General features: G+C 33.2%; 1 protein-coding gene across 1 annotated transcript in view; it reads left to right on the top strand.

The window, feature by feature from the left end:
* The window catches only part of URI1 (URI1 prefoldin like chaperone), a gene marked incomplete at both ends in the record, with an annotated part of 60,017 nt that extends 49,552 nt beyond the window's left edge, over positions 1 to 10,465 (top strand). The window contains 6 exons of the mRNA XM_084256591.1: positions 149 to 206; positions 2,205 to 2,373; positions 3,743 to 4,079; positions 5,924 to 6,066; positions 6,806 to 7,052; positions 10,283 to 10,465. Coding sequence (XP_084112717.1) covers positions 149 to 206; positions 2,205 to 2,373; positions 3,743 to 4,079; positions 5,924 to 6,066; positions 6,806 to 7,052; positions 10,283 to 10,465 — 1,137 coding nt within the window. The remainder of the gene's footprint in view (positions 1 to 148; positions 207 to 2,204; positions 2,374 to 3,742; positions 4,080 to 5,923; positions 6,067 to 6,805; positions 7,053 to 10,282) is intronic.
* Between the last annotated feature and the right edge of the window lie 7,390 nt (positions 10,466 to 17,855).

The raw sequence follows: 17,855 nt of genomic DNA on the forward strand, positions 1-17,855 counted from the left end.
ATTGTACTTCTAGTAATTTTTTGAAAAATGTGTTCAGTGTGCTTTTTTAATATCTTTTTCTTCTAGTTTCATTGAAATAATTGGCATACTGTAATAATTTAATATATTGAGGGTTCAAATTGTTAATGTGCTTTTTCTGTTTCATTAGGCTGCGGGTGATATAGTTGATATAAGAGAAGAAATAAAAAGTGACTTTGAATATAAAGGTAAGTAGTATAAGATGTTTTATCTGTAGTTACTAAGTATTTGCTATGTGTGTTGATTTTCAAGGAGTCTTCTGAAATATTTGGGATTATGAGATATTTTTTATTAAAGTTTTAAAGGGTCTATTAAATAGGTGGGATTATATTATGACATGCTATTTTAATTCATAAGATGCAAATGTTTCATTTATCAATGTATTTTTATAATTTTTATATAAAATTGGTACATATTGTAAATATAAACATGAGTAGGCAGTAACTTTTTGATGAAAAGCTTTATTCTCGACTGCTTAGGTACTGACTTTTAATCAAAGTTCTTTAATAACCCAAATGTCTAAAACTCAGATGATGTTTATTATGCACGAGGATCTCCACTCTCCCTAGTTAAATCATAATATATCTTTTGTGAATTTTTCTCTTTTTAGAACTATACCTTTAGCTCCTGTTTTTGGAAGAAAGAACAAATATAATCTTAAATGTATTTTAACCACTTGTTTCATGTTTCCTGTAGTGGCTTTCCACACACAGGTAGTTCCCAGGCTCATTGACCAGCTTTCTAAAATTGTCAAAGATGGTTATGTGTTTGGATTTACTTCTATTTACCAGAGATTCCCTTGTCACTTGTAAAGTATTACAGTAGTAAAAGTTTTCAAAGTATTAGAAATGGCTTATAATTTTGCTACCTTAGAAAGCTTTTAATATATATTTTTTGTTTTTAAAATTCATATTTTAGTAATTAACTCTGAAAACTTCCTGGATGAAATAGAGATAACATTAGAAGTCATAGTTTGACCATGCTATCTCTACTGATGTGGCATCACAAGTAATAATAGTGAGTAGCTTTAGAAAGTCAAGTAATGGAGAGATGTATTAAATATAAAGAGCAGAAATGCAAGTTATGATTTTTGTTTGTGATGGCAATGAAAGGTTTAGAGATCGGACATATAAAATTTGTTAATAACAGTTCACAGAGAACAGACTGAAATGTAATTTTGATATTTCACATTTAGAAAACAGTGTTGTAAACTGAATATATGATGGAGATCCTCTCTTACTTCAACATCTTATAACAGTTTTTTAGATTTCTTCCCGTCATCAACTTCGAAGCTTAATTTGTTTTATAAAAAAGTTACTGTTTTCAAATGAAAAGCAGATAGGGTTGAGTTCACATTTCACCCATCTTCTCCCCTTACTTAAGGATTATAAATAAGGGAAACTATTAAAAAGTATAAATGTTAATTTATAAAAATATAGTGGGGCCTCCCTCGTGGCGCAAGGGGTTAAGCACCGCACTATGAAGCAGTCCGCAGTCTCTTTAGCACGAGTTCAATCCCTGGCCAGTCAGGGAGCAACCCACATGGCATAGCAGACCTCTCCTGCCTTGCCCGCGGCTCACCTCAGCAGTGTACTTAGGTCAATCTGCCTGTTCTGTTTCCCACTCTGTCTCTGGTCAATCCTCTCACCCCGCCACATGTCTGGCCTGTACCCCAGCTCTTGTATGCATAAATAAATAAATCTTTTTAAAAAATAAAAATATAGTGGAACTGTCCAGAGGTTAGCCTTCATAGATTATTCCTAGAGTATTCATGCCTGGCAGTGCCTTGGAGTTGAAAGTGTCCTGTGATAAGATTTTATGTGTTACTTTAAATAAATTCTCTTCAGTATGGATATGAGATGGGTGTCCTTGTATTGAATTTTGTGTTGCAACTGGGGTGCATTGTGACCATTTCTGCACATGCATTTTTGAAGCTCTCAAGCAGTTCTTTGTAATCTTTACCGTGCTTGGGATGATAGTGCTGTGCTGGTCTTTGGACTACACATTTAGTGGCAAGATTCTACAACACATTCGTGGAGTTCTCCTGTTTGGCTTAAAAATGATGTCCTTCTCAGTCTTAACATCCCCCTAGCCTCAAAAGAAAGTCTTACTAATTGTAGGTTTGTGTCTTGTTAAAGTTGGTGATTAACAGCCAGGTCTTTTTTTTTTTTTTTTTTTTTTAATAGCAAAACATCGAATTGCTCATAAACCTCACTCCAAACCAAAAACTTCAGATATTTTTGAAGCAGATTTTACAAATGGTGTAAAATCCAAGGATTTGCTTGCTGATAAGGAACTGTGGGATCGACTTGAAGAACTGGAGCGACAAGAAGAATTGCTGGGTGAACTTGATAGGTACCTAATGACATGATCTTTTTCAGAGAATTTGTTTTTATACACATTTCCTTATTAATTTTTTTCATATAATATGTGCCTATTGGTGAAAATTCAGAAAAAGTATAATATTAACATCAATAATCCTATCAACCTAAAATAATAATCTAGAATATTTTCTTTTAGGGGGTCCTTGCTCTTGCACATTCCCATGCATGTACTTGTACAGAAATACTTCAAGTCACTATCTGCATTTTCATTTTTATAAGATTCTATCCATATTTTATAATAAAGATAAAATAATAAGTTATACCAGATAGTTGATTTATAATAGATATGGATGTTTTTATATATTACATTTCAAATGAAGAATTTTTATACTATAATCCGGATAATGGTGTACTTTTGAAAAAAATTGTGTACTTGTAAAAAATTTACTTTGATTTTAAGTTTGTTACTGTAAAATGTTTATCCTTCTTTCCTTTGCAAGCTCTTGTTTATTGATTGAGTAGGCAATTTGTAATCTGGTCAGGTAGATGTATATATGAGAAACCTCACCAAACTGCCATTTGAAATACACATTAGCACTCACTCAGAATTGTCAAAGTGCTCAATGAAATCTGTTACTGCAGAAGTTCTTACATTATTTTGCTTAAATGATGTACCATAGGCAGTAATTAGTTTCTGTGAAAAATAGGACACAAAGTACAAAAGATACATCTATATTTTCTTATCATTTCACCTATAAATTCTTAGGTCTTTTTGATTAACTGGTACTGTTACATTTTAAAATTAGTTTTGAATCTTGGGATTTTTTGAGGGGGTCATGATTCTCTTTCTAGTTTTGTATGCTCTTACTATGGTTCCATTGCATTTATTGGTTTTGTTATTTTTATAAGTTCCTTAGTCCTTTGTAGAAAGCATAGAAAATGTGTTTGTGTGTGTATAAATATATCAAATGTGCATATGTATAGATTCTTTATAATAATGAATGTTACTAAAATATTCTGAGTATAAAAATAGAAAATAAGAAGGTGTTAGAGTTCTGTTACTTTAATTTCTGGTCTTTAAATAGAGATACATATTCTTTATAAATTTCTAACACATTTTTGACTGAATTTTTAAAATTTTATTTACATTGTGTATAGCCAATATCTTCGTAAAAGATAAAGAGGAATTACTATATTCTCTTTATTTGAATAAATACAAGATACTATATTAGGAACTAATGATTTTTGCTAATTTATTTCAAAATGTTTTTAATTAATCTAGAATTCTAATTTAAAAGAAACTGTATTCAAAGTCTTAAATTTTACCTATTGAAATAAACTGACAGAATATTTAAAATTCTAATGTGTTTGATCTTGTTAATTTTTTTTTTCTTTTCTAGTAAACCTGATACCGTGATTACAAATGGAGATGATACAACATCTTCTGAGGAGGAAAAGGAAGATCAGAACATAAATGTGAATGTGATGCATCCAGTAACAGACTCTCCGACACCTAATAGTTGTAAGAATGTCACAAATTCAGAACTGTTCAATGGTCGACTGAATGGTCAGTTGAACTGTTCAATGAATGGGACGCATTCTTACCACAGTCATGAAGAAGAAGAAAAGGAAGAAGATGATGACAATGATGACCATGAAAACGGCCATGATGATTTAGGGTTTGGAGATGACTCTATCCCAACAATATATTTTTCTCATACTATTGAACCTAAGAGGGTTTGTATACTTTCAATTTTATTAACTTTGCATATAATTTGATCACTTAAGCATGATCTGTGATACTCTCTAAGAGAATATTGGTAATATTTTTGTTGATCGTGCCAAACAAGAAAACCATTTTATTTGCCTCTTGTTCTGACCAGTTTATCTAAAAAGGAAGAAGGAAAGTCTTGTTAGTTATAGTTAGCTGATAGTCATTGTTCTCTGATGCCATAATAGAATTTGAAGTGTTTAGGGCCTGGGAGGGGATCTGATTTGAGTGGCAACTGTACCAGTCCTTCATTCAGACAGTTTTCTTAAGAATTCTAGAGTTAATTGTATTGTGGGCATTTTGGTATATTTAGGATGTTGAGAGTGACTGCATTAGTTAAATTTTTAATTACACCAGGTTGTTGTTTTCTATGTGGGCATAAAATGAATAGGAGCATCATGTGCAAAAAGGAAAAAATTAGGAGGAAGTAAAAATTAGTTCCTTTTCTGACAGAGTAAATATAAACATCTGTGGGTAATCATGACTTCAGAATTTTGGCATTTTAGAACTAGGGGAGATCTGTGGAGATCTTCTAATAGAGTATTTTTAAACTCTTTGGTATCGGAAGACTTTGCTCCCTCCATACTTACTGTAAGAATCCCAGTTTTTAAAATAGATCAAAGCAGCTTGCCTCTGGTTTAAGAAATAACAGGTTGCCTTAAGTTCATCCCTTGTCCTCTCTCTGCTTGGAAGGAGACACTACGAAGTCATCTTTCTAATTTGTCTTTCTCAAGGAAACTTAAGGCCTAGAAGACCAGAGGACTGGTTAGTAATAAAACAGGGACTCCTTTATCTCAGTTTAGTGCTCTTTTTACCGCAAGGTATTCCTGTAAGGATTGCCTTTGTCAGAGGTAAGGGCCTATGTGGTACCAGTTTTATGTGTGTCTGATGATTGTTTACTGAAACATGTTTGAAACATATTTGCTCTTTTTTAGGTCCCTTAAGTTATCCCTGCTCTAATATGAAGTGAAATAACTCTCTATATATATATATATATATATATATATATATATATATATATATATATAAAATATAAAATACGTATGTGTGTGTGTATATATATATATGTTCTAATGTTTTATATTAAAAGGAGGCATCTTATGAATTCTTTGGAAAAAAATAACTGCTTAACCAGAAAAAAAATTTTGTTTTGTAATTTTTTTTGGATGTAAAATTTTTCTCATTTTCATTTAGATAAAATGGGAAGAATAAGTAATACTTGCAGGAATGTTACAGGGGAGAACAATCATAAATATAGAAAATGCAGTATAAATGCCTCGTAGGGTCTAGAAGAATAACATCATTATCTGGGGCAGGGTTGGCTTTATTTTCAAATCTTTAGATTTCTAAAAATTAGAGGTATTTTAAAAATTTGTAACAGTTAAGCAATCTAGTATTGTTTTTATGACTTAAATTTTATATTCTTAGTGAATATTTCTTTTGGTTAATTGTGCTCTTTGTTTTGAAATGCATGATTTAAGCCAAAAACTTATATCAAAATAATAGGGTGATGTGAAAGCTTATAATAAATCTAGTGGTTAGTTGAAATGTATTTTGCTTTCTATATAATAATAAAGTCACTGAAGACTTGAATTGGTCATTAAAAAAGAGATAATTTAATGCCGTGGAAGTTATGATAAGGTATAAAGGCTTTTTTACTCTGTTTGATAATGCACATCATTTTAGAGTCAAAAATTTTTAACTGCCTCTTTTACTATTATTTCTTTAACTTATAGGCTTTATTGGTTTTAGTTGTGACCTTATTTTAATTTCTCAGAGGGATTATAATTTTTCTCTATGATATTTTTAGGTCCGAATAAATACTGGAAAAAATACCACTTTAAAATTCAGTGAAAAGAAAGAAGAAGCCAAACGTAAACGAAAGAACAGCTCTGGCAGTAGCCATGCTGCCCAAGAGCTGCCTACCATTAGGACGCCTGCTGACATTTATAGGTGAGCATGTTCACAGAGCAGGACAGTCTCTCCCTTCCCTCTTTTCTTTTTGCAACTGTGCATTTACAGAAAAGGTTGTTTGTAACACAGAGGACTCCATGAAAAGCAGGGTACTCTGCCTATAGAGTAAGCTTTGTATCGTAGCTGCCCTCACAGGAGACCAGAGCCACTGTAGCTTTCTAGGCAAGAGTGATTAGAATGTTGTATGGTTTTCCCCGTCTTTGCTTCATTCATTCTCAGTTAGTGAGTCAAAAGCTGTTGTGTTAACTTGAGAAATGGGAGTTTGTGTTTCTGGTGGGCTAGGACAGGACTTTGCAGCCACAGCTCTGATGATGCTTGGCATGTAGTTTACCTTTTCACAGAAGAGAAGAATACTAACCCAGCTTTTTGTTAGGTTGTTTCTTGAGAAAGCTAATATTTGAAAATACCTACTGTTTTTATAACTCATGTTTATAAAATTGTAAGTGATCATTGCTAAATGTCTTCTGAGTCGATTAAAATGTATGTAGAATCTTGCGCAGATCTAGCTGTTGTTACCCACAACATGCTTACAAATAAAGTGCTATATTTTATTAGACCACAATATCTTTTTTCCAAAATAATTTTAAAAGATTGTGAAAAATTTAGGTAGGTTTGAATAAAATATTTAAGATTAGCATTTAGGAATGATTTTGTAAATTTTTCCTCAGTTTTGAATTACCCTAAAGTGAGCGGGTGTGTGTTTTCTTGGATTATTTAGAGTCTTTGTTGATGTGGTGAATGGAGAGTATGTCCCTCGTAAGTCAATCCTGAAGTCTCGCAGCAGAGAGAACAGCGTGTGCAGCGACACCAGCGAGAGCAGTGCTGCTGACTTCGACGACAGGCGGGGGCTTGTGCGCAGTGTCAGCTGTGATGAGGCCGTGTGCAGTGACGCTGGCGAGAGCATTTTGGAAGAGGAACAACAAAATCATCAAAAGAAACTTTTACCCTTATCTGGAGCACCTGAGGTATGTGTGTGTCTTTAACTCTATTTCATATATTATCTTTGGCCAAGTTTTGAAAAGGTGGTAATGACTCCATTTCAGAGGGTCGTAGGATTCATTTTCTCTTTTTGCAATCATTTTTGGACTTGAAAAGAAATTTCTTTAAAGGAGGCCCTCCTCTGTTTTTTAACTGCAGCTGCCATATCTCCCAGATATAGTCTCTAGGTCATTTATTTTATTGTCCTTAAATTATTTATTGATGGGTTATTATTTTTTGGTAGGTAATGTTGGTTTACATTATTGTTTGCATTTTGAGAGTACAGGCACCGTCCCTCCTCCCCTCAGGTGTTATTTATTAAATTTAATAAACTGAGTAATGGCATTGTTTATCTTGTAGATTCTTCATACATGTATTTTAGTCTCAAAAGTCATAGGACCTAATTCATTCTAAGCTTGTACTTTTTGATGATAATGTGCAAAAAATTAGTAGTCACTAGCAAATATAATACAAATATGATATTAAAATAGTTCAACACTTTTGGGGTGGAGCTAAAAATATTACCAGTTTTGAAGTTCTATTTCATTTTAAAAAATCTTAGAGTATGTGTTATAGTTTTAGGCTAATAAATAATTTAGTGTCTTAGATAACCACTGGAGTAGATGATAGACATTTCATAATAATTCATAGTAGATCATACTTTATAAAATGCTTGATTGAATTAATTTTTATTTATATAAATATTTTATATATGTATAACGCACACACCCACAACAGATAATTCTCTAAAGTCCTCATATGCTTTGTCCTGTGCCAGTGAAAATGTTTAATGAAACATTTGGGTCTGTGGAACTATTTGCAGTTACAGAAAACTATAGATCCACTCCTCAAAAAAAATGAGTGCACGCATACACTCTTACCCCTACATTGCACATAATTTTGTGTTTAGGGAGGGGGAGGGGTCTTGGGAGATGACAAAATATGAATTCCTATATGTGGAATAGCTATATGTTACGGTTTTTGTTCAACTCAGACTTGATTTTTTTATCTAGTGTTTGGTGGGTATTTAAAGTTTTCCTTTAAAAAAGTACTTAGGAAGACTTGGGAACTCAGACTGGGGAACTGATATAATAACATTTGCATATACATAAAATACATATAAAATATATATGCTTACATGTAAGTAGACACCCATAAAACTGCTATTGCCTATACTAAGTGGTACTATTGTATTCAGTAGTAAATGGAGAATGGAGATCATTAGCTTTTAGGGACAGTATCTATGATTAGAGTATTGTCTTCCTCTCCTCCTTACTATCGTGATCTCAGATGACCTGAAAAGGATCTTTTTTAATAGTCTTCTGTCTTTCATACTATCAGAAAAAAACAGGTAATGAGTGTAGATGTTCACCTTTTTTTTTAAGTATTTAAGAACTTGGTGTTTGTAAGGTCTTAATATGTCATGATAGAGTTGGAAGTTCACCTGAGACTTATTTCCACCTATGCCTTATTACCTCAGCATTTTGTGTTGAACTGTTACAGCTAGCACCTAGAGCCTGTGAATTTTTAATATCAGAATAGTTTATGGCAAGCAGTTTGAAAAATATCTTTAAATGTTAGAATATTGTCTCTTTTTCAAAAGCATTGTTAATACAGAAGACCCGTTGATCATCATGATACAGTGGAGTTTGTAGGAAAGTCGCCTTTCCAGTTCTAGACTGAGCTGGACTCAAGCCAGGTTTCAGAATACTGTGGGAAGGAGAGGGGGTTCTTTTTTTTTCTTCTTCTTTGGTGGGGCAAGGTGGAGGAGAGGGTATTTTTAAACTGCCCAAGTGATTACAATGTCTTAAGTAACTTTGTATATTTGGTAGACAAAGGAAAGCAAAATATATGTGAAAATTTAAGTGTCCAAATTTCGTTTGTACATGCGTTCTTAGCAGAGACAAGGTGGGAGGTTCTGAATACCAGAAATCATAAAAAGAAAAATACTTTCGTTTTTAAATACCTTTATCAAAATGAGACTGGTATCCCCTCATTTTTTAAAATTCAAGTTAACACCTCTTTGCTTCAAAAAGACCTACATTACCACCTGTTTTTGATAACAAAGGAAATTTGAAGAGGATTCTCACTTCTACAAAAAGTGAGAAAAGGGTCTGTTTTGCACTGACTGCCCTGGATGCATGTGTGCCTTGAGTTACAAGAGTGGTCCCGCCTAGCTCCTTCCCTGGGAATTACTTTATGCAGGCTGTGCATTTAGCATATCATGTTTACTCTTACTGTATGTTACTGTCACTTTATGTTGTTTGTGTTGTTTGTTATGATTGGATAGGTTGGTTTTGGGGTCTGAGAATGCTCATAAATTTTTCCTTATAAATTAATGGTAATTGCTTCTTTCACTTTATGCCCTTTCAGCTCATGGAAGGTTTCAGCTACTGTGGGAAACATACATGCAAGCATGCATACTCACACGAGCATGCTTGTGTATGCATGCTGATAATAGTTATGTCTTTATATAACACATCATATGTATCTACATATACATATATGACCACATAGAAGATATGTCTTTGATTATATTTCTAGCAGTTTGTACATGCTGCTTTTGTGCAATTGAACGTATAGGTTGAGTAGATAAATCCAACAAATATCCAGGTAAAATGAAAGAAAATCTTACTTTGTGGAACCTCTGATTTCCATCATTGAATTAATGTATTAAAAGTTGAGACTGACCAGTATCAGCACTTTTATTTTTGTTTTCACTCATCTCTAAAGTTGAAGCAAGATGCAGTAAACTATTCAGATAACTTGTGTGACCACCACTCTGAGATGTCACTTCTGGGGAAGCTGAGCTGTTTGCTGGCAGGCAGCAGCCCCACCACAGGGCAGCTCATTCCTAAAAAAGCCAAGTGTTTTTTATTTAATACGTTATTTTATCTAGCATGGTCTGAGCATAAATGGAATGTATGAAAAGTTGAGGACCTTTTATTTACTGTTTTTATTTAATCTCAGATATAAAAATATTATTTTGCATTTTTTTGTATATGTATTATATTTCTACTTACATTTGATAGTGTAATTAAAATATTTTAATGGTACTTGATTTCTTTGAGCAATTTTTATTTTGATGTTATATTTTTGTCTATTGAATCTTAGGAATTTACTTTTAATGAAAAGAAATGTCTAACAAATACAGGATAAAGGTTTTGTGGACATCTTATTTGTAGTTTATTACCATAATCTGACTTTTGTCTTGTAGGCTTTTTCTGGAACTGTAATAGAAAAAGAATTTTTATCACCCTCCTTAACACCACACCCCGCCATGGCTCATCCTGTGCTGCCCACCATTCCAGAACGAAAAGAAGTTCTGTCGGAAGTGTCAGAAGAAACTACAAAGAGGGTTTCAAAGTTCAAAGCTGCTAGATTGCAGCAAAAAAACTAGGCACTGTCTAGGAAATGGGAGTTTACATTCTAAAACCGAGTTTTGCATTTGTTTAGAATATATATAGCAAAATATGTTGTAGGTAGTTTGAAATGAGGCATCCTGCGTTAATTTGTCAACAAGTTCTCTTACCCTTATCGGTGGTATTTAAAAAAAAATCAAAGTAAATGTTTGAATATTTCAAGATACTATTTGTTTTGTTAATTCTCTGAATACTGTCAACTTTTTTGTCTAAGTGTGCCCTATGATGTAGTGGCAGCATTTCGGATTATTTTTTAAAGATTACTGTTCATATGCATTGTTTTTGTGTTTTGAGCTAAATACAGGCAGGTTTATGCCAGCTGTGATGTTGTGCATACCATATGGACCATTTTAAAGAAACTTTTAAATTTCAAGTAGATTCCACAATTATATTACTTGCTTTAGCATTTGAAAGGCACTTTAAAAAAAATCTACTTCTTGTAGGTTTTGCAACTAGGTGGCTATTTAAAAAACTCTCCCTTCTGTCATTCTATAATCTCTGAGGCCTGAAGCTATGTGTACCCTATGGGAAAGTTTCTTTGATTGGAAGAATGGTATTTTGTAAAACATTTTTTTTTTTCAAGTAAAAATTTTATGAAACTTGGTCTCTAAAATGTGAACTTTATGACAGCATTTAGAAGTGTCTTTGATTCGTATACATGCGACATGCACCACATGATGCATCCGTGAATTGTCCGATTCCACAGGCACTCCTAACCTAGTGTGTGCAGTGTTAACTGGTGTTATACTTTGGGAACAAAGGAAAGGTTGTCTAGATGCTAAAATATAATAGATTTTTTTCAATAAGAATTTCGTATTTTACCCTTTCCAACATCTCATTCTCTAAGGCTACTTTCCTACTAGTAAATAATTGAAATAACATAGTTACTTTCAGCAAAATTTCTTAAAGAGAAATTCATTCTAACAATGAAAATTATACTGCCAGTGTTAATCATTAGCTTGATGCATGCTAAAATGTAGTTTTTAAAGAGCATTCTGCATTAGTCCTAAAATAAGCCTTCAATGCCAGTCCACCCTCCTTTCATGGCTAAATATTTAAAGGTTATTTATAGCTTCTTTAATGAATTCTTGCTTAAACAAAGTGAAATTATGTCCTAGAAAAGTAGAAGCTTTTTGTAAGTAGAACAGTGCAACTGTAAAAGTTTTATGAATATGTATTTTAATATCGGGACGGGGTGGTGGTGAGCCTGAATCCCCACAAGTTAATGGATAATTCAGAACACAGAACTGATTTTGAAGATCTTCTCCAAATGTGATTTGAGCTTTAGTAAATTTTGATCAAGTGCATATATTTGTCGTTAAAAACTGGTCTTCTCTCAGCCCATCAATCCCTGCAGAAAAACTAAACCAAGCCCAATCAAGAATATAATGATATACACTAAGGAACTCCAACACCACTTGCTATTCAAGTGAGCTTTTCTGAGCTAGATTTTCTTCCAAAATGAAATTCTTTATGAGGCTATTGAGATATTGTTTAGAAACATGAAATTTTGAGAGTCATTTATCACTTTTCATTTCCTGAACTTCACTTTGAACCTACTGTTGTTTATGTAGTTAATGTTACTTCTTCTAACTAGATGTTCTCCTATAGAACAAGTTGGTAGTAGAAGCAACGGTGTTTGATGGTAGTTTCATATGTTCTGCTATAGACCAAATGAAGTAGCTTCCAGTCTTACAACAAAGTTTTAGAGTGTAACAATATTATAGCTTTACTGGTCTTAAGAGGGTCTCTTAAACTATTGCAAATAGAACAGCAAACTAAGGTTTTGTTTATATATACATAAAGTAATTTTACTCTCTCTTTCTCTTTATATATATATATATATATATATATATATATATATCTCAAGTAATTTTAGACCTACAGGAAAATTGCAAAAATCTTAGAGTTCCCACATACCCCAATCATCTGCTCCCCTTAATATTATAACATCTTGTATACTCATAGCACAATTATTAAAATGAGATTTAAATTGGTACAATACAATTAACTAAACTGCAGCTCTTATTTGAATTTCACCAACTTTTTTCCTATGTAACTTTTCCAGAATCCTGTCTAAGACCCCACCTTGCATTAATGATTGCTCCTTCGTCTCCTTCAGTCTTTGATAGTTCCTTGCTTTTCCCTTGCCTTTCATGAGTGGCATTTTTGAAGGTTACTGGTCAGGCATTTTATAGGATGTTCCTCAGTTGGAGTTTGTCTGATGTTCACATGATTAGAATGAGGTTTTGAATTTTGGACAGGAATATCACAGAAATACGTCATCATACGAAGAGAGGCTCATAATAACGATGCATTTTAGTGTGTCATTTTAGGAGGTCCATGTTTCAATATGTTAAATGTGAAGACTTTGTAAGGTGGGACTGCCAGGTTTCTCTTCTATAGACTTTTTCCTTTGTTCTTATTAAGAACCATGGAGGAGATACTTTGAGGTTATGCAGATAATTCCTTCTCCACAAACTAAACCCACTGATTTTTGTATTTAATTGGTAGATCTTATCTGCAACAATTACTAATGTGGTGTTTGCCTAATGTTGATTTTCTCTTTTGTCCTTTCTGTATTTATTTATGGACTTGGCTATTTATTTTACCCTGTGGGTTTAGATCCAGTTATCATTGTTTTGTTTGCTCTGTTGTTCTAACTTTGATCTTCCAGAACTACTTTGAGCTGGCTCCTGAATTCTTTAACCCATTCCCTGTCCTTTTACACCTTTTTTCCCTGTTAGCACAAGATGCTGGAGGCTTATCTTCTTTTTATCCTGCCCTAGTCCTGGAATCAGCCACTTCTCCAAGGAGCCCTTGTTCCTTTTATTGAGGGGTTTACCTTAAACATGTTCTCACATGGCTATGTGAATTGCCATTGGGTGTCATTGCTTTTGTCCTTTTCTGTAAATAGAGCTAGGAAGTTATGTATTTTGACCAGGGCACAGACTTAAATACGTGTGTCTGTTTAAAATACCTTTATACTGATACTTCTGGCTCTAATCTTACACTACAGGATTCATTTTAGTTTTTCTTGAGACTTTATCCACATTATGTGGACTTTAGCCCATAATCTGTATCCACATACTCTTCCTCCAACAGTGAGAAATTTGACTTTTATTTATCTACTATGTGTTTACTTATTTTCTTTCAAATCTAGTAAATATATTAAGCAAAAGTAGTTTCAGAGTTTTAATCCTTACTCCTGGGAGGAACACATTTATTACTCCATATTCTTCCCTCCGCCTCCCTCTTCCCCCTTAATTTTATAAAGTTATCAAACAACTGTTTTCAAAAATTGCTTAGTTCTTTTCTTTCCCACACCCTTCACTGTGACTGTCACTTAATTGTAAAACAAGTTCATTTGTTGGAGATTGTGTTCCAGTTTAGGTCCTCTTTTCATCTTCACTGGCTTTAATGGTTTATTTGGGGAGTGGTGTATGAATGGTATATAAGAGAGCCATGTAGGAAGATAAACACCGAGAAGTGTCCCTATTCATTCCTGCTACCTCACTCCCATCTTTTTATCATTTCCTCGCCTACCCACTTGTAAGTAAACAGTACATTCAGTTTTTGAATGTACTTAATTAACCTTTTTGTATTGTGCACAACTATATGTATATTACCTTCTTTCCTGTTGCACTGTATTTTTTTTTTCAGTTATTAATATGTAGCCTGGTCATCACTCTATATGAGTTTATAGACATTTCCATTTTTTTTTAACAGAAATATAATCAGCCACTGCCTATGAATGGGCGTTTAGGTTTCTGATATTTTGCAATTATAAATAATGATGAAGTAAATAACTGTATGTGATTATCATTAGAGGTGTATACTAAGTGTATATTCCTAGAAGGAGGATTGATGGGCCATCTGTATGATCACTCTATTTTTCTGTTACACAGTATAATCTCTTTTTTAATGTGGTGGTCTTTCATTGAGCACATGGTTTGACACATGCTTGCATATCTACATTTTATTGATGATTCTTTGATAATAACTTTGGGACACTCTAGTATCCGAAAAGAACATCAAAATAATAAAAGAACAGTAAGTTAAATATTATGTAGTGATTATGTTCATTTTGCTATATTTCTGTGTAATTTTTTTTGAAACTGGTCATGTATGTGATTTATATGTACTTTCCATTTATTGGAATAGTTCCAAATTTATAAAATACAGAAAGCTCATTGTATCAGGTTTATTTTTTTTCCTCCATAAGAAATGGCTATCCTAGGATACTAATCTTTATCCACATACTCTTTTGAATGGCATATAGACTTTCAATTAAATGCCCGTTAAATTCCTTAACTGTAATGAATATTTATGGTTTATATGTTCAATCCATTGGTCAATATTTTCAAGTTTTTATATTTTAAAATGCGTTCTCAGTTACTTAAATTTCACTTAAGGAGAACATTTAGCATATAAAGAACCTTAAAATAACCAATGAATCATAAATATTTTTGAGTGCTTACTGTGTCAAGCATTTTGTATGCACTATATAAGGATTATTCCATTTAATGTTCACAGTTGAGGTAGATACTATTTTTTAAATTTTCTGCACCACTCTCCACTTCATTTTAGAGGTGAGGAAACTAACTCAGAGAGATTAAGGAATATTTTAGGCCACATTAAGTGGTGGAAGTAGGTTTTAAGCCCAGGCAGCCCAACTTCAGAATCAACACTCCTAATAATACATTTTTTGGACATTTACATTGCCCTCTATGCAAGAACACATATTTAGCAAGGAAATGTTTCATCTGTATAAAATCTGCATAATCTTGCTTATTCATAATGAGGTCATCTTTTTAGAAATCACATTTGGAAACGTGTTTTGTTTATTAAACTTAACACTAAGAGAATTATATTGACTTGGTAGAATGGGGGTGGAGTTTCAATCATGTCATTTGGCCATATGCATAAAAGAAAGGAATGTGCAGGTGGTGGATAGTAAAAATAAGAGAAGTAATCAGTGTAACAGTATTTTATTGAAAAACTCATTTTAATGTGAATTTAGGCATTATGTGCATGTAAGTATAGAATTGGTATGTTCATAATCTAGTGGCCTTGCCGTGACCCTCTTAATCCCTAATTATGTTTATTTAGCCTTAAAAGTATTTTGTATAACAATATTACCAGTTAAATATTTTCCTAGTATTACAGTTTACATCTTGTGTGTGTGATTTTTTTTATATGTATCTATTATAATACTATTTTTGTAATTTTTTAACCTACTCTTGACAGTGCCCTATAATTATCAAGTATGGTCTATGTTTACTGTAATCTCTTAAGTTTTTTAAATCATCGATCTTATGGGGACTTATTCTATTTTCGGCATTCTCTTTACCTTCCTTATTTGTCCCCCTCCACCACTACTGTTCACAATAAGTGCTTTTTGCTTTCCTGTTCTCCACTGAGATGGAGATTCTATATTTGCTACATTTAATTTTTGGCACTTTTACATTAAAATGTGCACTTTCAGTGATCCTCTTCCCAGACAATATTCTGATCACTTTAGTGTTTGCCGTTTTTTGTGTGGAAATGTTTTTATCTCTTGAATAGATACCTAAGAGCAGAATTGCTGAAGTGGTTGGTAATTTAAGTTAAACTTTTTTTTTTTTTTAATACACTGCTGAGGGGACCAGTGGGCGTAACAGGAGAGGGTCTGGTCTGCTGCGCCATGTGGGTCAGCTCCCTGGCCGGCTGGGGGATCAAACTCACACCGCAGAGCTTCACAGTGCTGTGCTTAACCCCCTGTGCCCCCAGGGAGGCCCTTAAGTTAAACTTTTTAAGAGGATGCATGACTGTCCCGAAGTGGCTGTCCCATGAGCATCTCAAACAAATGATGTAAAAACAGTCCTCACTCTACTTTTACATTCCCATTAGCAATGTATGAGATTTTCAGTTTCTCCGCATTCATAGTAAAACTTAATTTTTCCTATTTTTTTTAATGAGGTAACATTGGTTTATAGTACTGTATATAATTTAGAGGTCCACACCTCCCCAGATGTATGTTACCACACTACATCCACCACCAAAGCACCAATGCTCCCTCACAGTCCGTTAGACCCACTCACCACTCTTCTCTCTTCCCCTTCCATTCACTCTCCTCCTTTGATATTCTCAGTCTTACAGTCACATTTCTAAGGTGGTTTTAATTTACGTTAGGTTTATCTATTTTCTTTCTCTGTATTTCACATGAGTGAAATCATTGAGGTATTTGTCTTTCTCCCGATTTACTTAAATTGGCATAATCACCTCCAGTTTCATCCACGTCATCAGGATTGGCAAGATTTCATATGTTTTTTATAATAGTAAATTTTGAATTTCTATATATGTAGTGAGATAAGGGTCCAGTTTCATTTTTTTACATGTGACTATCCAGTTTTCCCTAATGCCATTTTTGGAGATAGTTCCTTTCTCATTTGTATGCTCTAGGGCCTTTGTCATAGATTAACTGTTGATATAAGTGTGGGTTTCTCTCTTGGCTCTCAGGTCTAGTCTATTCGTCTTTGCATTGGTTTTTATCACAATACTATGTAGGTTATCTGAAGTGTGGAGTGTAATAACCTCCATTCTTTTTTTTTTTTTTTCCCTTAGAATTACCTTGGTTATTAGGGGCTTCTGTGGTTCCATGTACATTTTAGTAATACTTGCTCTAGTTCTTTGAAGAATGCCACTGAAACTTCGATAGATTGCATTAGCTCTGTATGTTGTTTTGGGTAAAGGGCTATTTTACCTAATGTTAATTCTTCCCATCCATGAACAAGAACTGTTTCTTTTTACAGTCTCTTTACAGTTTTTGTTGTACATGTCTTTCACTTCTTCTGTTAAATTTATTCTTATGTATTTGATTCTGTTTGATGTAATTGTAAATAGGATTTTATTTTTTTTATTTCTCATTTAGTTTGTTTGCATTTAGGAACACAACTGATTTTATAAGTTGATTTTGTTACCTGGCATTTTAATGATTTACTGTTACTTTTTTTTTTAATGGAGTCTTTAGGGTTTTCATATAATGTAACCTGCAAATAATGATAGCTTTACTTCTTTCCCAGTTTGGATTCCTTTTATAGCCTTCTTTTGCCTGATAACTTTAGCTAGGACTTGTGATACTATGTTGAATAGTAGTGGTGCAAATAGACATCCTTGTCTTGTATCTGATCTTAGAGGAAATGTTTTCAGTTTTTCTCTGTTGAGTGTGATGTTAGCTGTAGGTTTGGCAAATGTGGCCTTTAATATGTTGAGGTATGGTGCTTTCATCCCCATGTTTTTTGAGGATTTTTATCATAAATGGATTTTGAATCTTGTTAAATGTTTTCTCAGCATCTATTGATATGCTTCTTTGATCTTTATCTTTCC

This window comes from Talpa europaea, assembly GCF_964194135.1.
Source record: "Talpa europaea genome assembly, chromosome: 16".
Classification (NCBI taxonomy): domain Eukaryota; kingdom Metazoa; phylum Chordata; class Mammalia; order Eulipotyphla; family Talpidae; genus Talpa; species Talpa europaea.